The following is a 24,654-nucleotide window of genomic DNA, read 5'->3' on the forward strand; positions in this document are numbered from 1 at the left end:
TAAATTGTATGTTCTTCTACTCACATAGTGGAACAGATGAACTGGTTACAACATTGGTGAAAACATTTACTTGTAAGTTAAGGCAGTTTCAGCTAACTTATGAATTTAGCTTAGCTTAGCTTGGATGTGCAGCGGGTAAATTATCACATGGTTTCCATATACTGGGAAAAACACACTCTGTTAACAAACATCATAAATTTCATTCAAAACTTAATGTTCTGGCCTTGTACTTACTCTAAAGATGTCTTCAGGAGACACCAATATGGAATTCCCTGTCTGGTATCAATTCACACCTTAGTTTACTGGGCAGAAATATATCCCCATATATTGACCAGACTGCAGTGGCCACAGAATGTTACTTGGCTAATAGTAAGTTGCTATTTCCTCTATGCTGCTTTGTTATTTCCCAAGTACAAAGGAGAGTTAGCTGCAGAGAATGCATAGTAAAGTTCTTTGTATACCTGGAAATAATCCTGAGAGATCTCCAGTCACTTTGAAGTGCCTGCTATAGCCACAGCAGAATTGGAACAACTGAGAGCAGCTTTACCACTTCCTCCTATAAAAGACACTGCTGTCAATCCCTATTCCACCCTTTTATTTAGCAAGTTGAACCTTTGAGATGCCTTAATGTCTGAAACTGCTCTTGGAGTTTTTTTCCTCCTATTTAACATAGGGGTGTGTGTGTGAAGGAATCTGTACAATTCTGTTGCAAAAGTCAAGTTCAGCTATATCCATAGCATGTTTTACTTTTCAGTGTAGCACTTTTTATCCCTTCTTTACAACACCCAGAAGGGTTAGGCTATAACTAATGGACACTTTAACCTTAGAGAATGGAAAAGCCACTCTGATAGAACCAGGGGATGCAGGTTCCTTATCTGAATAATGATTCATGTTTCCACTTACGAGTTTTTAAAAATGTCTATAAAAATGCAAAATACTACTTCTAGCACTCATTTGCTAGGCTTCTAGTAGAAGCACAACTTTGTCATTTCCTAAGCTATGAAGCTGTGTAAGTCTTTACAGGCATAGATAAGAATGTATTCCCATTCTACACAGTTTACAGTCTAAGCAAAAAGTCCACAACAAAAAAGAATCAAAATCCATTCCTCTCAGAAGCATGAAATCAAACTTATAGGACAGGCCAAGTAAAAAGAATGATAGATTTTCACATTCAAGATGTTAAGTTGGTACTGGAGCATAGTGATCTTCGAGAAATACTCTCATTGCTTTCCCAGGCTGCCCTATGAGTTAAGGGTATAAGTCATAAACAATTCACAGATACTTTAAAACAGCATTTGCTAATGACAGTACAGTCTAGAAACGTAATGGTACCTGTTATCACTAAAGTCTTAGCTATCGCTTGATGTACCAGCCTACTTGTAAATTAAAAAAGAAAACCAAGCAAAATAATGACACTTTGTCCCACTGTAATGAGCATGTAAGACACGGTGTACCTCTTACCTGAAATGTACTTCCATTGTAAAAGCTTCTTTACACAAGTGAGGTTAAAATGTCTCTTCTGAAGTGTTTTCTCTGTCACTGTTCCTAGCTGTTACGGCCTTATTTCCTTATTTCTATAGATAGCTGCAAAAGACTCCTTGCTTCCCAGACTCGTGCTTCATCCACATTTATTCTATTTATAACGTATGATCTCGCCTCTCTCCTCCACTGCCAAAATCCATATCTGGTTATCTAAAAAAAGGCAAGTTAGAAACAGCTAGTAATTCTGTAGAAGACAGAAAAATTACTCAAGAATTAAATCCCACAGTGCATATTCTTCAGGTGAAGGAAATGACCATACCAAGTCCTGCCACTCATATGTTCTACTAATAACTTCCACTAAGAAAGTCCTTATCTTTTGGACACCTCCCCACAAACTAATAGGGGATAACAACCACATAAAATACATTCCATTGGTGTTCTACTGTCCTCTGAGAACACAAGGAACCATTTCCTCTGCCAGGGCACATGGATGTGTTTCTATCACTGACACAAGGGGTTTCATTCACATGGCAGAGGGGGCATACTGTGTTTGTCTGGGGAGGGGGAAACATAAGAAAGCTCTTTAGGTGGTCATGGGGTGTGGTTATGAGGTTCATAAGAGACAAGGTAACTAAAACATGCTGTCTGGCCATGAAACCTGTCATTTTCTTGCCTTTAATAATAATTTAAGTGTGGCTATCACACATCATCTGTGTGTGCTTGGGATCTTCCAGGCTTTGCATTCATTCCCTAATGAGAAAGTGCAGGGGGAAAGCACAAACACTCATCAGCCTGTTGCTGTCTAACCTCAGACTCCATTCCACCTCTCTGCAGCCTCTTTGTTGCTTTTGAACTTCCCCTCGGTATGCCTCTTGGGTCAACTAAAGCATTTAAAATTTAATCACTTATTTATTTTTAAATAATATTAATCACATCGATGTTTCCTCTCCTTGTGCACACGTGGAAACAATTACAGTCCCAGCTCTGCTGTTTCATCAGTCTGCCATGCACAGTGAATATCCCACTGAAATAAGCAGGCCTCTGAAGATTACATACTAGAGGACTGCAGTTTGCAATCAAATTTTCTTCAATTCTAAAGCTCCCTGCTTATCCTCTGCTTCTTCCTTGTGAGCTCAGAACCAGGCCCTATGTACAATATAAAACTAGGTTACATAACAGTGTCAAAAAATACTAATGCAAACTCAGATTGTTTGTGGTTATTGAAGACCACCATTAGCTTTTCTCAGAAAATGAGGATAGCACATTCATGCCTGTCTACTCCACCCTTCCACCCTGAAACATCTAAATCCCAGTGAAAATGGTCAAGCAAAACTGCCTGAGAGGTAGCTGTCTCAGAGACACTAAGTTCCACAAGTTTGTCCAGCATACAAGTGGGTAAAAGAAACTATATTCATGGACTTACACAAGGAAAGACTACCTGCTCTCTTTATTCATCATCAGAAAATCTACCTAGAGAAGGAATGTGCACAGAATAGCTTATTTAAAGACTGTCAGTAATAAATACGTATTTATTAGGTAGCTAATAAATAGGTGTACTTAATTGGTATAGAATAGCCTTGCTCTATCAAACCTACAACCACTAAAAAGAGAACTCAAAGCAAAAATCCTCAGTGGATCTACAGCCACCATCAAGTGTGATAGCCAGGCTGGTTAACACTTATTTGTAAACAGCAGACTTCAGTAATCTTACAGCTCCCAGCAACTTTGGTCACTCATCTTTGCCTTCTACTTCCCCAGCAGAGTTTGTTGATCTCTCATTCGTGCCGAAAAAACCTAGGAAATAATCCCGATTTTCTAAGTATGTCTAAAAAGATGCAACATGAAAAGTTGAGTAAGCACAGTTAAGACAGTCACACCATGCAATGGGAAGGGTGTGTATTAACTGGCAAAACCCTCTGCCACTACTTGAACAGCAAAGTGTAGCAGCTGAAGGGAATTAATCAAAACACCCTGGTTTTGGTAGTCACTGTGTAAGCTAAACTGCTAACCTGTAAATTAAAACCGCTCTGTTAATTGCAAGTTAAGATGTTAGGTTATAAATTGGGACTGCTCTGTTGAGAGCAAGATGGGCCAGTGCAGCCTTGGGATATGAATAAAACAAGGGTAACCTTTGAAGAGAGATGGGGCCAGTTCACACAGTGCAGCCTGGCCCCTGGGAGGGCCAGAAAAGACTGCACTGCCATTTCTACAAATCTCATAGCATGCTGGTGTGCAGAAGTGCATATATGCAGGCATTATGTGCGGTGTGCCTGGTTGGTATCACGTAATACAGAATTGCTTTTTCAATTACAGCATGACAAGATTAAGTCACATTCTGCTATGTATAGCCTGCATCAGACAGCTTGATGGATGAGCATATCCAGCTCTTACCACAAAAGACGGTTGAAGAAACTCTGTAGGACTTGATTTGTAGTTTTAGAAAGCAAGCATTTCTTATTACAGCACTGGGTATACACAAGAATCATTTTGCAAAGGTGAGCATGCCTGGAGTCTACAAGCAGCATCCATATATACAACAAACTTACACATGTTTACAACTTTTCTGGGAAATGCTTTACATATTCACTAGATTTCCTGGAGCTAATTGTAATATTTACATTTTAATGACACATGGCCTTTCTTGCTGAGTGGTGGTCTCAAGGGGTCTCTGGTGGTGCCTATAGTCTTCCTTCCACTGATTGACATCTGTGCTTCCACATGTGCAAAAGATTCTTGTGAATTACTTAACAACAGTGTCCGTGTTTCAGGTCAGTTTGTTCTGATTTGTTCCTTATCTTGAAGAACTGGCCCCATCTGTCTTGGTGACTCCTTACTTATCTTCACACCCGGCTGACTACAGAGGGGTGAACTGGCCCCATCTGTCTTGGTTACTTCTTCCTTATCTTCAAAGGCTATCCTCGTTTTATACATACCCAAGGCAGCACCTCCCCATCTTGCTGTCACCAGAGTAGTCTCAGTTGACAGCTTACAATTAACAGAGCAGTTTTAATTTACAAGTTAGCATTTTAGCTTACACAGCCACTAACAAAACTGGTGTGTTTTGATTCATTCCCTTCAGGTGCAGTTCATGGTCTAAACAAGCCTGGCATAGTCCCAACCATCCTCTCATCCTGCAGTTTATTCCCCCTGTTCCTAGTGTGCCATCACTTTTTTTGGCAGGGGGTGAGATTAGATAAGCTTCCTGGACCTGCTGAGTCCAGGATCTGGATCACATAAATCTGATTGTGTGACCAAGCTGGGGACAGCTGGGACTCACCTCTTAAACGGCTACGCAGCCCAGCCCTGCAGTGATTCACTAGGTGAGCAAACCACCAGCGTCTCCCAGGGAGCCTTCCTGGAGGAAATAAGAACTGTTCCCACAGACTCTCAAAGGGACATAGGCTGAAAGAGGACAAACCCTACCTACTGCTTCTTGGTAATTCTGCAGCAAGAAGTGTTCTTTGCAAACAGATGGTACCTTCAGTACGGAGACACTCTTATCTAGTTTGTTGTTTTTTTAAGAGGCTATTTTGTAACCCAGACCATGTTACACCACAGTTACCCTTCTACATTGCCCAGGGAACCATGACTGACCAGCTCCTCAGTCACACTGCAGTTCACACCATGCAGGTGTCAGCTCCCCCATCTCTAGGGGTTGAACTGCTGCACCAGCCAAAGCCACAGCCATGACACCTCAGGAGTTTGCATTAATCATTCAGTTAGGCCTGGCCTAAAGCCCGAATTCCTCCCCACTGTGCCTTCTAGCTTTCAGAAGCTTGATTTGCCTTCTGAACACTTCACAATAGCTTTCAAAAATTTGAATTGAGATATCAGAACACCTAGTTTGCTGGTTAAAGCTTGAAATGCTTCACTGCAACTCAGGCTTCTGTTTATTCATGCTATAGCTTATAACACAGTCTGCAGCCTGTTAAAAAGTGCTTTCTCCTGAGACTGGATTTGCATCAGTACACGAGATGTGTGGATTTCCCCTTCATAAGAATGTAGCGACCTTTCCACACAGAAATGAAACCGCTCAGAATTTCGGGTCCAGCGCCGCTCTCTCGCTGTTCCCCCGAGCGGTTTCACGCGACGACCGAACTATGCCCCTGAGCGACGAGACCCCCCCCCCGGCAGGGGCGGCCCCGCTCCCGCGGCAGGTACTTCCCCGGTGGCAACCGCGGCAGCAGGCGGGCGTTCGTAAAGCCCGCCCCCTTCGGCCCCGTGATGGCGGAGGAGGGGCGAGCTGCCTTTTGAGTTAGTGGCCGCGGGCTGGCGAACCCGCCGCGGCTGTGGTGCTATGAGCAGAGCCATGGGTTTGGCCGGGCTGTTGATGGGGCTCTTCCTCGTGTCCGCAGTGCTGGTGAGTACCAGCTTTCGCCACGGCGCCCCGCGGGCCGAACCCGGGCCGGAGCCGGCCGAGTGGGGGGACGCGTCCGGGGCCGGCCCCGAGGACTCGCTGTGGCCTCTGCCGCAGTGGGTCCGCACCTCGCGCCGTCAGCTGCAGCTGGCCCCAGACCGCTTCCAGCTGCTGCACGGCCCCGGCTCCTCGGCGGGGCCGGCCTGCGGTCTGCTGCAGGACGCCTTCCGCAGGTGAGTGGCGGCGGGACGCGGGGTGGGGGGCTGCAGGTGGCGGCCCGGAGGCGGGAGCGGTTACCTCAGGGCCCCCGCGGCGCCTGTGCTTCCCCGGCAGGTACTACGAGTACATGTTCGGACAGTCCCGCTGGCGGATGCGGAGCCGCGGGCCGCTCGGGGGCCGAGCGGAGCCCGAGCTGTTGCAGCTGCAGGTGGTGATCGAGTCCCAGCACTCCGGCTGTCACAGCTACCCGCACCTCGGCTCCAGCGAGGCCTGTGAGTACCCCGCACAGCCGGGCACCGCGTGTCGATCTTCTCGTACTGCTCACATCGTCAGCGCTTGTGCCCCAGTCGTGTCCGGTGTAGGAGTCAGCAGATAGGGTGTTTTTAAGGAACTGCAAACCACAGGCTCACGGTGGCGCTCGGGAGCATTTCACAATAGTAACGACCGGAAGACAAGTCTTGCTCTTAATGCTGTGGGAATCTCAGCCCGCAGTGAATCATAAAGCTGGTTAGGAGGGTAGCCTGTGATTCCTGCAGTTTAACTAAGATTCAGTTCATTTACCTGCTGCTACCCTTCCTAGTAGCTGTCATTAAGAGTCAGAGGTATCTTGCCATGCGCTGCCCTGTTATGTATGGTGAAATCTATTTGTAGTCAGGAGATCATCCCTTCTTTCAGTACAGGGTGTTGAAGGCCAGATTTACTTATTAATCTGCTGTCTTTAGAAATAACTATATTTGAAAGCTACAACAATGGCTCATGTACTGGTTCTTCTCATCTGTTAGAGAATCTGTCAGATCCTGTGATTTTTAGGTTCCACTCTTCAGAACAGTCATTTTTTCCCTCTGCTGTAGAAAACGAGTTTTCTGTTACAAATAACATAAGAGTTTTCCTCATATAGTAAGCTGAGCTCGCCAAACTTCAGCAAGGTTTTCCTTTTCTGTTTGCTCAGAGGGCATATGCTGAAATACGCAGTTATTAGTCATTTGCTGGATTGAGCAGTTTGACTCCTTTTCTTAATAGAGATGGCATGGATGAGTCAGTAACTATATTCTATAGCAAGAATATTGGCTATGTAACCAAAGTACAAGTTATCTTCTTGCCTGCTGTCTTCTTGCCTGTTTATGTAAAAAGTTTCAAATAGTCATTAAAAAACTTGTTCCACACTCAGAAAAAAAGTCTGCTGTCTCAGAAATAAATCCTGATTGAACTACAAATTAGCACAGAAAGACCTGTGGAGATTCCAGTAGTCTTCTAAGTTCTCTTTCTCACCCAAAAATTCCAGTATAAGCAATCTGTGCTTAGGTTAAAATGGAAACTTGAGGTACTTTCTTCATGTCCCTGAATGGGTTTTGTCTGGTAACTGAGATAAATGTTTTAACCGTATAACTTTCATTCTGAGGCAGACCCAATAAATCACTGAACAGCAATTTAATCCTGATTTTTTTTCTCTGCCAGTTTGAGTGTGCAACTCTGGTCGGTTTATTATTGCTTTGATGTTTAAATAATAATCTAAACCTGTAGATTTGTAGATAGAATTTATTTTTATATATATGTATGTAATTTTAAAAAATGGATTTAGAAGTTATTTCTTCACTAAAATTCTAAAATTTACTGAATCACTTTAAATGGAAAACCAAAATGTTTTGGGGTTGGGTTTTGGTGTTGTTTTGTTGGTTTGGTTTTTTTTTTCATACAGTCGTTTGTACTGTACTTCAGTACTCGAACTTAAAGGAGGACTGTTATGGACACTTTCAGATAGCATTCTTCTTTTAACTTACCTTACTTGATCTTGCTGCCCTGTACATATGCTCGTTAGATTGTACGGTCTGGTTTGGGCTTTGTTTGGGGTTTTTTCCTCTTTGTAATTAGACCATTATACAAAGCACCTAACAATATTACGTGACAAGCTATATCTCTAAAAAATTATGTAAGCAGAATCTATGTAAAAGGAAGGTAAAAGAATTAAACTTTGCAGTTAGGACTGGTTTAGTTACCCAGCCCTTATCACCTGTGTTTTACATGCAAAACTATTACCTGCTGTGCTTCCACTGAATCACAGAATATTTTGGGTTGGAACTTCAAGAGATCATCTGGCTCCAACCCCCCTGCTATGGGCAAGATCACCTTTTACTAGACCAAGTTGCTCAAAGCTCCACCCAAACTTCTTGAAGTTTGCACTGCCCCACCTCTTGAGCCGGTTGAGGTCTCTCTGGGTGGCATCCCTTCCCTCCAGTGTGGCAGTCTCACCACTGACAGTTGGGTGAAACTTGGCTGTAATTCTGGCCTGTGTGCCATTGACATTGCCATTATTAAGCACCATATTTGTTTTATCATTTTACTGATTAACTCTTGACTCTCTGACCAGTAGCTTGCATTATTTCAGGAGCACATAAATTAAAAACAGCATTGATTAGGATTTGAAAAAATAAATAGAGATGTGGCACTTGAAGGATCTCTAATGCTGGTTAGCATCATCCTGTCAGTCTGTGCTTTCTTGAGGAATAACTTCTCTCTTTTCTTTAGATCATTTAACTGTAACCGAGCCTGTGGCTACACTGAAAGCAGATGAGGTATGGGGTGCTTTAAGAGGTAAGCTGATACTTTTCCTATAGAGCTATTTGTTTTGGGTTTATACAAATTCCATGGTGGACAAGAACCAGCTGACCACTGAGCCTTGCCCTCATTCAGTCCTTCATGAGAAGTATGCTTGGGCAGAGAGGCTGGAAGAGTGCACATACGTGTGTTGGTCACACCTTCAGTCTGGGTGCTTGGCATCTCAGATCCAGTGGCACACTATCAGGCACTTGCTGTGCCTGAAATCAGTTAGACCAATTAAATCATAGGTGCTAAAAAGCTCTCTGATTTGCAGTTGAAAAAATCATTCTCGACGCCACCTGATGATTGAACATGGTGGACACATCACCAAGAAGACCATACGCTGAAGTTTCAGTCTGCTGTGCTTGCTGGAATGTTAGTCCAAATTAGCAGATTTTTCATGCTCAGTTAGAAACTTCACTAGTTCCAGAGATGACAGGAATAGATGCTGACAACACCAGAGATTTTTGCCTTACACTCAGTAACTTCCACACTGTTCAAGTGTTCATTTGGTACAGCTGAGCTACAGTGCTAATATTCAGTATTTGTGTATAAAATAGAGTTTGAATGGTTCTCCCTTTGGAATTTAACTGTGGTGCTTGAGCAATTAAGGAAACTGCTGAAGAGAAACAAACTCAGCTACATTCTTTCTAGCTGTGTGAATGCCTGTAAATAGTTTTGGTCCTGTTTTTAACTAAAACTTGAAGGACAAGTACTGGGTTATACTCCAGATCTCTTTCTTGTTTTTTTTTATTTCCCAGGTTTGGAAACCTTCAGCCAGTTGGTTCATGAGGATGACTATGGAAGCGTAAGTATAGCTATTAAACCACAGTCCTGATAAGACAACTACATTCCTTATTAGGTGCTTTTCTAGAAACAGCATAGCTACTAGGTTCATTAAACATTTTTTTCAGTAAAAATTAACTTTGAAAAGTTGTTAACAGGCTGAAAATTAAGTATGATGAAAATAAAATGGGAATTCTAATTTTTAAATCTTGTTCTCGTAGTTTCTTGTCAATGAATCTGAAATTGATGATTTCCCAAGATTTCCTCATAGAGGAATCTTACTAGACTCTTCAAGACATTATTTACCAGTGAAATCTATCCTCACAAACCTGGTAAGTGGGTGATTTTATATCATTAATTATAAATGCTTTTTGTTGCTGTGTTTTGCTCATTGAAAGCAGCTGGAGCTGGTATGAAAGGAGAACCTGTCTCCTCTGGCTGACTTCTAAAAGGACAGCTTGAACTTTGCTAAGTGAAGGTCAGAACATACACTGGAGAGCAGCTGGGTGTGCAGACTCAGGATTAGTAAATCTGTAAAGGGGACTGGGATTTGTGGTACCTTGGACTTTCTGTATTTTCTGTTGCCTAAACCAGCTCAGATATTTCCTGGAAGCATGTTTTGAGACATCTGACTTATCACCAAGCAATACATGGGAGACCTTGCAAGCCCTAGCTTCAGTGCCAGTGGCTGCAGGAAAATTCCATCTTTTCAATAACCAGGTTTTGGTAGTCCTTTCTTAGACTGCTAAGATCAAGCCAGTAGTTCAGTAGTACAGAGCGAGGGGGAAAGTTGGAAATGTTCACTGAAAGCTACTGCTTTCTTTCACTGCGTCCCTTCAAAAAGAAAAAAACACACAACCAAACAACAAACAGACAAACAAAAACCCAAATAAAAAGAGCTTAAGTAAGCACACTGAGAACTGCATGGTCCCACTTTGATGGGAAGGTGATAAATTTGTGTACTCATAGCTTTGGGGCTTTTTGTTTTTTATTCCCCTTTTCTGCTGTTGAAATCCTTGTTGCAGGGCTTATTTGGTGGGTTGAAATGAAGAAACCTTTGAGTGTTGGAATATGCAATTTCTTGTCTCTTCAAGATGAAATAGTGTCAGAAATTTCCCTTTCGTGTTGCAGAGCTCTACAGGGCAGGCTTAAGATGGGCAGAAAGAGAGTGCAAGTAAAACAGGTCTTCATTTCTGAGGTCCTTGAACTATGCTCAGAACTTGCCCCTCCATAGGTATTTACCACTTGTATTTTCCTTTAAGATTAGTCCCCCTTCAGCAGGTAGTGTTTTGCCTAGTGTTCCGTTTGCAGGGGAAGGTGCTTCAAAGAGTCAAGTAGTTACTTGTGTCAATATTTGTGGTCTTTTCTAGAAGAGTAACATTACTTTTGAGACTACCAACCACTGCTGTGTTTCTGTAACTCTTGTTACAGTTTTGTTTCCTTAAATTATGTCTGTGGCACTTAATACCAGAGTTACACTTCTTGTAATTCTGCTGATTTAAGAACAGGTGTGTGTTTCTTCCCACCTCTGTACCTGTTTGAATTCAAACCATCCTAATAAAAAGTAGCAGTAATCCGTTCACTACATGTAGTAATTAGATGCTTAAGGCAGCAGTTCAAGTGTATTTCTTGTTTGTGTTCAGCTGTTGTACTGTATTTCCAGGAAGGGCACCCTTCTTGAGGAAGGTGTGGCTGAGGTGAAGGTTAGGAGATACAATTTTCTATGTGGAAAGATGGTATTTGATAGAAATGCATGAAGACATTTGGTAATTAAAACTTATGCTGTCTAATAAAACAGACAAGATAATTTGGGGGGAATGGACAAAATATAAGTCCTTGTTTGGATTTGATGGGGGTTCTTGTAGAGATTTATCACTTCTTTAAACCCAGGTCGGTGAAAAAAAGGAATGAGTAGGGGTGAAAGTAATTGTTTTGTGGCAAGGGATTGGAAGCAACTGTGTTGCAATTACTCAGTCATGGACAATGTAGAGAACTTACTTTGTCTGCATGGAGCACACAATACTTGTGGTAACTAATAAACCTGCATGAATCAGGGTATGTGTGTAACTGTCCATCTGGAGTCATAATTCTAAAATAAGTGTGTTAACATCTTCAAGTTCAAAAAAGGGTACTACTGACAGTGTCTGACTGAAAATACAAGGGGAATGCTATCTTCTGCAGGGAAAATGCATGTTTGATTTTGTATACATTTGAAATGGATTCTGCAGAAACCAGTAATGGGTAGGGATATACCAAATGGTAAAACATGGTATGCTTTTTCTTTGGGTTTTGTTTTGGTTTTGTTTGTTTGTTGGGGTTCTTTTTGTTGTTGTTGCTTTAGGCATGCAGGATATACTGGGACAAGACCACCATTTTCATATAGGTTTTCTGTGAGAGTGAGGTGCTTAACTAGACTGTTGTATTATTTGTCACAGGATGCCATGGCTTTTAACAAGTTCAATGTTCTCCACTGGCATATAGTAGATGATCAGTCATTCCCTTACCAGAGCATTTATTTCCCTGAGTTAAGTGACAAGGTGAGTAAACATCATTGGAGCAGGGTGGGAGGGCAGAAATCAGGCACATGTTTCATTAAAATAAAATGCAGAGCCTACCAAATACATGCGCTTTGGCTGATAATGAAACAGTACCAGAGGACCAGTAACCAGCAAATCGAAGTTTAGGATCCTTACCTGAGTGTCTGTTGGACTATGTTCAACTCTTCCTTGGTGGGTGCATGGCAAATGACCTTCCTAACTCTTCTTGTGCAAATCTGCTGGTGACAGTGATCCTCGGGGTTTGCAGGTCTTCAAGCAGTAGTGGTGTGCAAATAAGCTGCTGTGGTGAACACTGGTGGATTTCTGTTATTTAACTGGTAGACTTCCTGCCACTCCAACAAATGTAAGAGATTTTCCTGTCAGCTCTAGGTTTAGGACCACTACAATATTAGTACTTTTGCCCTGTCTGAGATCTAGTTAACTTTACAAAACATAACATGTCTATAAAAGGTCCAAAAGTGAGAGATTGTTTTCTAGAACATTTATAGTGTGATGTATCTCTGTGTTTCCAGATTCACAGCAGTTTCTGTTAATTACTGAAAGCTATCATGAGGTTCTTGTTCAGTCATGGTACAGTAGTAGCCAGTCAAGCATGAATAATTAAGTAGATTGAGTCTAAGCACAAAATTTGTGATTCTGTTTTAGAACTCTTGCAGGAGTCTGACCCTCATGAAAATTATCTAGGTAATGCTTGAGCAGATGCCATGAATAATTTTATAATTTGAAATTGTAAATGTTGCATGGTACAGGCACATTATTTTTCCTAGTACAGGGCTGTGGAGTTCTGTCCTATTCCCCACTGACAGCTGGAGAGGGAGATGGCCTTTGTCTTAATAGTCTTTTGAAAGGCTTCTTGTTTACCATTGTCTTTTTTGAGTAACTCAGCTGTGGAAACTGTTTCCAGATAAATGGAAGCTTAAGATGCTATTCATCATGAGGAGTCATGATGTAGTTTGGCTCTTTGGCAAGCATCTGTTTCACCAAACTGTAGCAGAGTGGCTCATTTGTCACATTTGTTGGCTGCATGGGAATGGAATAATGTTCAAATTCAGTGTCACAAAACAAACGTGCCCTGATGCTAAATTGGTCACTGTATCAAACCTGACAAGCAGAGGTGTTGGAAGAAGACACTATTCTTTCCGACTCAGCAGAGTTTTTCCATTAGTCTTGCATGTCATGTAGCAAGGGCCCCATGTTTCAGAACTGATGATGCAGAGGTGGAAGGGAAAACTAATTTGCCTCTGTACAGAAGAACTGAAAAATGTATCTTTCAAAAAGTCTGACAGAATAGAAACTAACTTTTCTGTTTTCTTCAGTAACTGTGAGCTAAGGAGGATAGGATGGTCTCCTCAGGAAACCTGGTTTAGTGTGGGAAAAGGGGTTAACTTTAATACTTGTGTTTTGTTTTTCTTACTAGTAAACTGGAAAGTTCTGTCAAGTGCAGTCGTGCATGTGATAAACCAGAAAAGGACAACTTGTAAAACTGCTCTGTTGTCTAAACTATAACACTTCAATCCCAATTTTGTGAGCTGCTGGTATAACATTCTGTAAACTGCCTCTAAATGTGTTTACAGGGAGCATACTCCTATAACCACATCTATACTCCTTCTGATGTCCATCTTGTGATTGAGTATGCCCGGTTAAGAGGCATTAGAGTTATCCCAGAATTTGATACCCCAGGACACACGCAATCTTGGGGAAAAGGTATGTCCAAAAAAGTATTAATGGTTAAGAGATTGTGATAAGTGGGGTGTAGCAAGCAAATAAAATGTTGAAAACCAGCCTTTTAAGTGCTTCGGAAGGCCCTGGGTAAGAGGCAAGCAAGGGCCAGACTTGGTGATGGTCATGATGTTTATGTGTTAGAAGAACTAAAGTGAGTGGAGAAAGCTGACACTTCTTGTGCTGGACGTGTGTGTGATGCAGATTATATCCTGTCTGCCTTAGACTCCTGTTGTTGTTCTCCCCCATCCAGTACTCTTGAGTTTAGAGTAATAAGGCAGTGACTAGAAATACTGACTTGCTGTCTCTAGTATAGAGATTTTTGCTTTGGAAAAGTTCTTTTGAAGTGGTTGATGCTTCCGTCTACTAGTAAGCTGGTAATCTGCCAGTGTAAAAACATAGCAAAGTTGGATGCCTCTATACTCTGTCTTCTGGGTTTCAGAGTAATACTTCTTTTGACAGAGAACTGAATCCTGAAAGTGGTGGTGTCCAAGTGTACTCAAGGACCAAGCAATTTTTTGCCTTAATTCAAAGCACACTGACTGTGATTTCACTGCAGTTAATGTAAGATGGTGTTGGCCAAACTGGAAATAATGGAGATTTTTCTAGCACCTCATAGCTTTAGCTTTAACCATGGGGTAAAACTTGCGCTCATCCAGTGGGGATGTGGCTACAATGTTGGAAGATGCCTCAGGCTGTTTCTCATGAATTTAAAATGAGAAGGAAGGATGCAAGGCAAAAACTAAATTTGCTGAACATTCTTTCTAAGACTTCATCTCATGTGGTCTTTGCTATTTTAGAGCACTAAGAAAAGCCAGCGGCTTGCCTGGTGATACATGAGAGTCTACATTCATATTAAGAGCAAGGTTCGGCTCCCTTGCCTAAAATCAATTGTTCCTGATAGCTTCTTGTAGAATAGCTTTTTTAGCATGATGCACAGGAGCCAGGCTTGGTTCTTCCTATGAACGTGGGTAGCTATACTTTGCCTACGTTCAAATTCAAGTTATTACTGAGAAGTCTTAAGGCATGTGAGGATGGTAGTTGAAACAATCTACCACTAGGGCCCTGTTTGGGGAAAACGTGCTCAAAGTAGGAAACAAGCAGCCAGGAAACTGCTGCTGTTGGAACCACAGTTTACCAAATAAATTGGACTTGGAAATCTCCAACCTACATATAATAAACTTTTTCCAATTTTGGCTCATGTTGCTTCACATATCTTGACTCAAGAATTAGTGCTTAGTTTTGGTCTCTGTCTAACCTTCCTTTCTTGTGTAAATTCCTGGCAGACCAGGGTAGGACATCTGTCTCAAGCCATATAGCTCCCACCTACCTGGGTGTTAACAAAGCAGAGTAATAACCAGGAGGGGAGCGCTGCTGGATCTCATCCTCACTAACAAGGAGGGTCTGGGCGAAGCAGTGAAGGTTGAGGGCTGCCTTGGTTGCAGCTACCATGAGATGGTGGAATTTGGGATCTTGTGTGGTAGGACCAGTAGAATAGCAAGTAGAATCGCAACCCTGGACTTTAGCAGGGCAAACATTGGCCTTTTCAAGCAATTGCTAGGGGAAATCCCATGGGCAAGGCTGCTTGAAGGTAAAGGGGCCCAAGATAGTTGGTTGGCATTCAAGGACTGCTTTTTTCCGAGCTCAAGATCAGAGCATCCCAATACTTAGGAAGTCAAGGAAGAGGGTCAGGAGACCTGCGTGGCTAAATAGGGAGTTGCTGGGTATGCTAAAGTGGAAGAGGAGAGTTTACAGTCATGGAAGGAGGGGCTGGCCACTTGGGAAGAATATAAGGCTGCTTCTAGAGGATATAGGAAGGCAGCTAGGATGACTAAGGCCTCCTTGGAATGAAATCTGGCGAGAGGGGTCAAGGACAGCAGAAAGAGCTTTTTCAAATACATGGCAGATAAAACTAACACCAGAGGCAATGTAGGCCCACTGATGAACGGGATGGGTGCCCTGGTGACAGAAGATACAGAGATGGCAGAGTTACTGAATGCCTTCTTTGTCTCTGTCTACTCTGCCGGAGGCAGTCCTGAAGAGCCCTGTACCGCTGAGACCTCAGATGAAGTCAGGTCAACGGAGCAGTTTGCCTTAGTCGATGAGGAATGGGTTAAAGACCAGTTGAGCAATCTGGACATCCATAAATCCATGGGTCCAGATGGGATGCACCCGCGGGTGCTGAGGGAACTGGCGGAGGTCATTGCTAGACCGCTCTCCATCATCTTTACCAAGTCTTGGGAAACGGGAGAGGTGCCTGAGGACTGGAGGAAAGCAAATGTCACTCCAGTCTTCAAAAAGGGCAAGAAGGAGGACCCTGGTAACGATAGACCAGTCAGCCTCACCTCCATCCCTGGGAAAGTGATGGAACACCTTATCCTTGGTGCCATCTTAAGGCATATCAAGGATAAGAGGGTTATGAGGGGCAGTCAACATGGCTTCACCAAGGGGAAGTCATGCTTGACCAATCTTGTAGCCTTTTATGAGGAAATAACACGGTGGATGGATGATGGCAGAGCGGTGGATGTGGTCTACCTTGACTTCAGCAAAGCGTTTGACACAGTCTCCCACAGCATCCTCACAGCTAAATTGAGGAAGTGTGGTCTGGATGATCAGGTAGTGAGGTGGACTGTGAACTGGCTGAAGGAGAGAAGCCAGAGAGTTGTAGTCTATGGGGCGGAGTCTAGTTGGAGACCTGTATCTAGTGGAGTGCCTCAAGGGTCGGTACTGGGACCAGTATTATTTAATATATTCATCAATGATTTAGATGAGGGAATTGAGTGTACTATCAGCAAGTTTGCTGATGACACTAAGCTGGGAGGGGTGGCCGACACGCCAGAAGGCTGTGCTGCCATCCAGTGAGACCTGGACAGGCTGGAGAGCTGGGCGGGGAATAACTTGATGAAATATAACAAGAGAAAGTGTAGAGTCCTGCATCTGGGCAGGAACAACCCCAGGTTCCAGTATAGTTTGGGGAACGACCTGTTAGAGAGCAGTGTAGGGGAGAGGGACCTGGGGGTCCTGGTGGACGACAGGGTGACCATGAGCGGACACTGTGTCCTTGTGGCCAAGAAGGCCAATGGCATCCTGGGGTGTATTAGAAGGGGGGTGGTTAGTAGGTAGAGAGAGGTCCTCCTTCCCCTCTACTCTGCCCTGGTGAGACCTCATCTGGAATATTGTGTCCAGTTCTGGGCTCCTCAGTTTAAGAAGGACAGGGACCTGCTGGAGAGAGTCCATCGCAGGGCAACTAAGATGATTAAGGGAGTGGAGCATCTCCCTTATGAGGAAAGACTGAGGGAGCTGGGTCTCTATAGTTTGGAGAAGAGGAGATTGAGGGTGACCTTATTAGTGTATATAAATACGTAAAGGGGGAGTGTCACGAGGATGGAGCCAGGCTCTTCTCAGTAGCAAACAATGATAGGACAAGGGGTAATGGGTACAAACTGGAACACAAGAGGTTCCACTTAATCTTGAGAAGAAATTTCTTCTCAGTGAGGGTGACGGAACACTGGAACAGGCTGCCCAGGGAGGTTGTGGAGTCTCCTTCTCTGGAGACATTCAAAACCCGCCTGGACACGTTCCTGTGTAACCTTATCTAGGTGTTCCTGCTCCGGCAGGGGGATTGGACTAGATGATCTTTTGAGGTCCCTTCCAATCTCTAGCATACTGTGAAACTGTGAATAAAAAGAGGAGAGGCCTCTGGAGCATGCTCATTTTATTTGGCTTCCTTCTAATTGGCTTCCTTTAGATACATTAAAGGTTTTTTATTCAAATAGTCATCCAGAAGCTGTGTTTAATGACATGCTCCATAAGTTAATGTGTGTTAAATCACAGATCTGAAAGTCGGAGTCTTGATTTCCAGTTAAAGGGTTCTTTGACTTTTGTCAGGTTATTTCATCTGACCTCTATTTGATTATACTTAGAATAGATGAGCACTTAAGTCATGATAATTAACCTTTTTAATATAGGTAGGTGCCTCTTCCTGCTAGCAGAGTTAGCATACAAACTATGGAATGGAACTGAATATCCTCTATTAATTGTTTCTATTAGGTCAAAAAGATCTTCTCACTCCTTGTTACAATGAAGAACAGCCAACTGGGTCCTTTGGACCTGTAAATCCGATTTTGAATACAACTTACGACTTCATGACTAAATTCTTCAAAGAGATCAGCAGTGTATTTCCAGATGCATACATTCATTTGGGAGGAGATGAAGTGAACTTCAGTTGTTGGTACGGTGACAGTTCAAAGAGTGAATATATAGTGCCTCTTAAAGCTGCCTAAATGGCCCAATTGTGGAACTCAGTTGTGTGAAACAGTTTTCACCGCTTTACCCAAAGATCCCCACTCCTAGTTCTGTAACTATTTACAGGCAGAGTGCTTGTGATCCTCAACAAACAAGGATGTTGTGCAGAATTTTGCTTTGGCTAGTAGCTTCACAAATGTTCAGGTACTCCAAAGGATTTCTTTATGAAAATTAACTTGGCAGGGATGAGAACTAGCATCGTAGAAATGTACTATATAAGATAATTACCATTTAAATGCTTTGTTTTAGAGGAAAAGCAGTTCTTTCCATTGAGTTCTCTCTTCCAGAAAATCTGCTAACATTAAGTATTACAGTACTGACTCCTGTGTGCTTGTATAAGTAGTATGGCATACAGTAACAGAGTTCTTCAATTGGTTGTAGATTTTTACTATTGTGGTCACAGTTTGAATATTGTAGAGTCACTCTGCTAGAATAACTAATAATACAGAATTTGGAGCAGATCTAATTGGATGAGTATTCAAATTGATCTTGTTAGTATTTGTATGTTCTCTTGAAACATCAAATCTGAACACTCAGGAATTGCTTTAATTTTTAAAAAGAAAATTTCTGACAAATGCTTTATCAGAAAAGTGTTGGTTTGCTTTTGGGGGCATTTTCCCAAATGCTTTATGTAACCCCCTCAGATCCCCTGGTATTATCTATAGCTGCTCAGTTCCTAGACCTGCTGGTAACCTTCACAAAAAGTCACAGAGAAACCAGGAACCCCAGAGCTCTTAAGAGTTGGAAGCACCCTGCCAGAGGCTGCTTCGGCACATGCACTCCAGCAGTTCTAACAGAGAAAGAGGACTATTGGATTTACTTCAGATGAAGATGAAACTCTTTCAAAAAAAACTAAGTCATGTCAGCCTGCTGCTCTATTGTGCAATCCAGGCAATGGTGCGCCTAAGGCATCAGCTAGTGTGCTGTACCTAGGTGGAAATGGCTGGGAAATCTGGCTTAAAACAAAACAAAATTATTCTGTCTGGTTTTAATTAATTAGTTTTGTTGTTGTTATTTAAGGAAATCTAACCCCAATGTGAAAGAGTTCATGAAGAAGCAAGGATTTGGCACTGACTACGCTAAACTGGAATCTTACTATATTCAGAAGTATGTTGGTTTTTCAATTCTTGCTCAGCTTTTTACAGCCACTGTTTGAGGGTGGTGTTGAGGTGCAGATACTGAAGCTGACATAGGTTAGCCTATATTGTTTTCAAAAATTGCTATGTATTGGGGAGTATCCACTTTCTTGTATTTTAATACACTGAGTGTAAATTTAACAGCTTTAAAATGTGGGACACAATGACAGGTAAGCTAGTTCTATGCACACTCTGGATGTATTGGATGTCTCAGACTGTATCTGCTGTAATGTTGGTACAGAAGGTGGGTAGGAAAACTCCTAAGGGTTTTGCAGCCATTTAATTCTCTTGGTCTTAAATAACATGTATTTAGACATGTGTATGAGTTGCTGGTAGTTGTGAACATCAGTTTGTGTTACTGCACAGACTATCCTTATGCATGGGGTCACATGCTTTTTGAGGCAGAGCACAGAAAGCCAAAACCAGAAAAAAAACCCTTTTTTTTCTAGGTACCCTATACAGTGCTGGAAAAGGCCTGATATACTTCAGGGTAGAATATATTGCTACTTTGTGTGCCTGTACTGGTTTCACTGAAGTTCACATCCTGATCTTATTTCTAAATTCTAGGATTTTGGACATTGTTTCCTCCTATAACAAAGGATACATGGTTTGGCAAGAAGTGTTTGATAACAAAGCACAGGTAAGATGGGAAGATAAGTAAGGTGCTCTCGCATAACAGCAAAATATTGTGAGAGGCATCTGAAGCAGACTATTAAGTAGTTATGGTTGTGTTTGTTAGAGATAAAGCAAGACTACTGACTTTAGCAGGTGTCCCGAGGTGTGAGGCCTACCTTAAAATTATTTACTGAACCTGTAAAATAGGTGGAACAGGAACATCAGCATTAAAGGTAGACACAGGTAGCATAATATGCTTTAGAGCATCACACTAAAAGGTAGGGAAGTTCCTATGAGCTGCCTTTTTTTTTTCTTTCCCTCCTCACGTAATTCTGCATCTGCACTAATACCATCAGGTGCTCAGCTTTTCAGAGCTGATCATATAACTGGTCCATGTAGGAACCCTCTTAGGGCATTAACTGTTTATAGTATAACCTAGGCCTCACTCTAGTGCAAACTCTATTTAAAACCAGCAAAGAGCTAATCAGCTTTAGACTGGGGGAGGGGGCAGAAATGACAAAAGGAACTTCCAAAATATTCCTCTCCAAAACAAAATACACAGTTTTGAGATCCATCATCCTTTTCCCTAATGTAACAGCAATTAGGACTGTCTTTAATGTTTTGGGGTTTTGTTGTTTGTTTTTGTTTTTTTTTTTTTTCACCTTTTAGCTGAAACCAGACACTGTAGTTCAAGTGTGGATGGAAAACAACTATGCTCATGAACTGAGCAGTGTTACTGGAGCTGGGTTCACTGCTATCCTGGCAGCTCCCTGGTACTTAGACTACATTAGTTATGGGCAAGACTGGAAGAAATACTACAGCGTCGAACCACTTAACTTCCCTGGTTTGTTACATTTTTTTTATATATACGTTCTATGAATGAAAGTCTTTGGTAAGGAAAGAGTACGGTATGGAAAGAGTTAGGCTAATTAGAGTGGTTGTGCAGTCACTATAATCTGATACACTGTCATCAGAGGACCTTAATGTCAGCTAGAACTCTGGAAAATTCTCAAAGAAAAGTGAAAACTGCGACTCTCCATTTCCACTCCACACAGGAGTGTTACCTTCCTCAAGAATCTGGCACTGGTGTTTGTATGAGGTAGGAAGCTGGTCTAGTTGGCCAGATGCATCGCTCATTAGGGGCAGAGTTGTGCAAAATGGCTGGCAGACGGACAGTGAATTCCTGCGTTAGCAAGCTCCTGGAGTCTCAGGCTGTTCTAGAAAAGATGTGTTCTCTCCCTCTGGCTAAAGCTGATACAAACATCTTAATGCTTTTCTTGGGGTGTTCATTTTGTGCAAGGTAGGCTTTCAAAGCGGATTAGGGAGAACACCTGACTTCTTGGCTTTTTCAAGGAATGTGCTGTGTGTGACAGAATGAACAGTTTAAAACAAGACTAAAATCTCTGAAGAATGTCAGAAAGCTGAGGAATGTCTTCAGAGGATAAAGGGTAAAATCCTTTCCAACAAACAATGTAAACTGATTCTCTGGACAAATGGCCCAGTAGTTCTTGCATTCAGTAACAAGACTACCAGAACAGCAAGTTAGTGCTCAGGATAGGTATTTTATATGATAAAACAAGCAACTGAACATTAATCCTCTCTCAGTATTGGAAAATGAAATTGTTGATATATGCCTATTTTTTTGGCAAATAGAAATTATAACTTTCTGCTTTTGAATTCAGGATCTGAAAAACAGAAAAAGCTTTTAATAGGTGGAGAAGCCTGCCTATGGGGGGAATTTGTGGATGCAACTAACCTCACACCAAGATTATGGTATGAACTGCTTTATCATTAGATTTTATAAAGACAGCTACAGGAAATGTTAATGAATCCAGCAGGACTGTATGTTAGTGATAACAGTGCTCTGTGCTGAACCTGAGCAGATATGAATATTGATGCTTATGTATACGCAAGGCCTGGTATTAAGAACTTTAACCCATTCTTGGTTGCAGACCACACCTACTCTGAATGTTAGTATATCTTTACAGGCCTCGAGCAAGTGCTGTAGGAGAAAGACTCTGGAGCAGCAGTAATGTAACTGACTTAGAGGATGCTTATAAAAGACTGACTAATCATCGATGCCGCATGCTCCGGTAAGATTACTAGCTGTAGTAAAGCTTGTTTCTCACACCTTATAGCTAAAATGGAGTTCAAGTACAGGCCTAAACTGCTGGCTTGGAAAGGAAGGGAGGAGAGCTAGCAGCCTAATCTGACTAGGTAAGTGTCATCCCCTAGGGATTTTGTATCCACAGAAGAGGAAGAACAGATGCAAAAGTAGTCTAGAACTCCTGTCTTAACATAACTAACATTTTCAGAACTTTTTCTTTAGTGAAATTCTAGAATCCATCTCTGTCTCCTTCCTTTAAAGGAAAAACACCACCATAATTGGGATTAGGGTTTTGTTGTTTTGGGTGTTTTTTTTCAGACAAAAATTATATTAAAGAGTATGTGGGAGGATTACATAAGACAGGAGAGCTATTCTTTCAGGTACTGCTATATATAAGGGACTGAAAAGGGTGGAGAAGGAGCCCCTGATAAAATTTAATCCATTTAAAAAAAAAACAACAAAGTTGGTCCATGACATACTCTTTGTAGTTCTTTCCCAAAAGTACCTAGACAGGTTACTGGTTAATAATTGCTAGTGCTGTCTTTGTATATTTGCAGTTGTAGAAGGAAGTAATTTCTAAGTCTTAAGTCCAAATTTGACTCCGCTTACCAGGATGGTGCATGTCTTGATGGGGCTTAGAGAAAACACTGATCCAACTGAACGGTGAAGTATATGGTGGCTGTACCTCTAGGATTAGGATTTTAAAGTGAAATAAACCATACTGTCCCTGGTTAACTACTGCTACACCTCCATCTTCTTTCTTAGAATACACTGGTATTGCTGTATAGGAAGCTTATACAGGTGATTGTAGCTGCCCTGGTAGTGCTAGCATGAGAGATGCAGAATGGGGAGGCAGCCTAAGACTAGTCCTTGTACTTCTTGAACACTTTTGCCTTAAACTACTTCCTGGTGTTAAAACTGCTTTGCTGGCAGTGAACAATTCCTGTTACAAACAGACTATGTTAATAAAAGGACATGTCCTCCTGAAAATGATTCCTTTTATATTGGCTTTGAACCAGAAAAACATTAGAGAAACCATTTGGTTTCCCCAATGAAATGAGCATTCCTTGGAGCCACAATTCTGTTGCCTTTCATATATATGGGGCTTCCTTAGCACTGTGTGAACTCAAGAGCTTATTTGATCAGGCTGTTGTACCCTTAGAGCATGAGCAAAGGACTATGTCTCTACTGACATTTTCATACACAGCATCTAAAGACTGTGGCAACTGTAGCAGTCCAAAGGAGCTTTGAAAAAGAGAAAGAAACAACTCTGTCTTGCTCTGCCTGTGCAGACCAGGGACAGACAGATGGGTAGGTGGAACTTTTGTAACAGCTAGATCATGGTCACAGGAAGAACAGTAGCTCTGCCTATCCAAGTCTAAAGCCACTGCTGTTGAAACAATACCAGCTACTGTTTTCACAGTACTCTGATCTAAACTCAGCTTCCTGTAGGAGACAGCAACCCAAATTGCAGAGAAATGACGATGGGAGAAGGGAAACAAAAAGGCAGACTTATATGCCAGAGGCCTGGGCAACAACCTTGTATTTTACTGAGAGTAGGTTTTGCCTTGGGCAAGCAACAGTTAGGCTGAGCTGTTTCATTATTCAGTTTCTTTCATTGCAGCTCTTAAGTGCAATTTAAACACCAGCATACATTATCCTACACTGTAGCAGTTAGGGTCTAGCTCACTAGGATTTCAACTACAATTACTGTAACTGTGAAACCTGTTCTTTCACTGTACTATCTTACTGCAACATAACAAGCTACAGGCTTTTTTGTTTATTTTTTAAGGCTACATGAGAATAGAATAATTTATGATAGTGTAGCTGGAAAATATCATGTTCACCAAAACTGCCTCCCTCTGAAAATGAATGAAAATTATGTAAGTAGAGCCACATATGAAGGAACCATTATGGGTAGGGTCTGCAGGATGATCAAATGTCACTGAATTCATATTTTCACATTCGTATGACTTCTCAGTGAAATCAATGCACTTTGCAGAACACTGACAGCTGAATTTAAGCTTTTCACCTAGCCGCTGAATTTAAGCTTTTCAACTTCTAATGTCCTGGTACATCTGATTGAAACAGAACTGTACATAAGTACAATAAACAGTAGAATAGGGCCCTTTTTTACACTCTAAATAGGCCATCTGTTATTTCTTGGAAGTAGTTTTGTTTATATGAAGATTAAAGTAGAGTGCCAGTATCTCTCTTCCTTCCTACACAATCAGATAGTTGTTTGATTATAATAATACATATTCCACTTTATTTTAACAGCCGTGGGATATCAGCCGAGCCTGTGTTTGTTGGATACTGTGCCCATGAAGCAAGGGGATAGCAACTGCTGCAAAGACTTCTTCGCAGAGCCTGAAGTGCCTCTGGGGTACGGATATATATACGTACATGCAGTTTGGTATTTGAACCAAGACTTAAGATTTTAACTTCTAGAATAAAGCTACATGACATTCTTGTTGGGAGTTAAGATTACGGTTTTTAGCTTTCATTAGAAATGGGGATTCTTCAACTGTGAAATACTGAAACCACAGAGTTACCAGTTTCTTTACATTCTAAACCTAAGGGAAAATAAAGCTATGACACTATTATTTAAATAAAAAGCAAACCATATTTTTATTTCAAAGTGTTGTACCATTTGCCACTTTTCTATGTAATAAGATAATCGTAAATCAGAACTTTTTACACATAGCAATTCAGAGCCATTACAGCTTAAATCACTCATTTCTAAAGGTCAACAAAAAAAAAAAAATCGAAGGC

The 24,654-nt window shown here is 41.8% G+C and overlaps 1 protein-coding gene across 3 annotated transcripts; it reads left to right on the forward strand.

The window, feature by feature from the left end:
• Nucleotides 1-5,732: 5,732 nt before the first annotated feature.
• HEXB (hexosaminidase subunit beta) lies at nt 5,733-24,352 on the forward strand. 3 transcript variants are annotated; one of them, XM_061369546.1, is made up of 13 exons: nt 5,850-6,072; nt 8,582-8,647; nt 9,415-9,461; nt 9,661-9,771; nt 11,875-11,976; nt 13,572-13,701; nt 17,767-17,947; nt 19,042-19,128; nt 19,725-19,797; nt 20,442-20,616; nt 21,455-21,545; nt 21,761-21,865; nt 24,160-24,352. In XM_061369546.1, exons 5-13 carry the CDS (start codon nt 11,881-11,883, stop codon nt 24,218-24,220), a joined length of 999 nt encoding a protein of 332 aa, XP_061225530.1. In that variant the 5' UTR covers nt 5,850-6,072; nt 8,582-8,647; nt 9,415-9,461; nt 9,661-9,771; nt 11,875-11,880; the 3' UTR covers nt 24,221-24,352. The 3 variants fall into 3 exon arrangements, 2 of the variants coding, with proteins under 2 accessions (XP_061225530.1, XP_061225529.1); XM_061369545.1 differs by lacking the exon at nt 5,850-6,072 and adding an exon at nt 6,351-6,565; XR_009727856.1 differs by lacking the exons at nt 20,442-20,616; nt 24,160-24,352 and adding an exon at nt 6,173-6,330 and having other exon boundaries at nt 5,733-6,072.
• The last annotated feature ends 302 nt before the right edge of the window (nt 24,353-24,654 follow it).

The sequence above is a fragment of the Neopsephotus bourkii genome, unplaced genomic scaffold (assembly GCF_033783945.1).
Source record: "Neopsephotus bourkii isolate Nb327-2 ecotype Australia unplaced genomic scaffold, CSIRO-AGI_Nbou_v1 NB_1507, whole genome shotgun sequence".
NCBI classification, from domain to species: domain Eukaryota; kingdom Metazoa; phylum Chordata; class Aves; order Psittaciformes; family Psittacidae; genus Neopsephotus; species Neopsephotus bourkii.

What these genes read in the sequence shown, in the direction of transcription:
- HEXB (XM_061369545.1), top strand. Translation starts at nt 6,526, where the DNA reads ATGCTGTGGGAATCTCAGCCCGCAGTGAATCATAAAGCTG. An exon ending in AATCTATCCTCACAAACCTG is followed by an intron (nt 9,772 to 11,874) that starts GTAAGTGGGTGA and finishes TATTTGTCACAG; the next exon opens with GATGCCATGGCTTTTAACAA. An exon ending in AACCTCACACCAAGATTATG is followed by an intron (nt 21,546 to 21,760) that starts GTATGAACTGCT and finishes ATATCTTTACAG; the next exon opens with GCCTCGAGCAAGTGCTGTAG.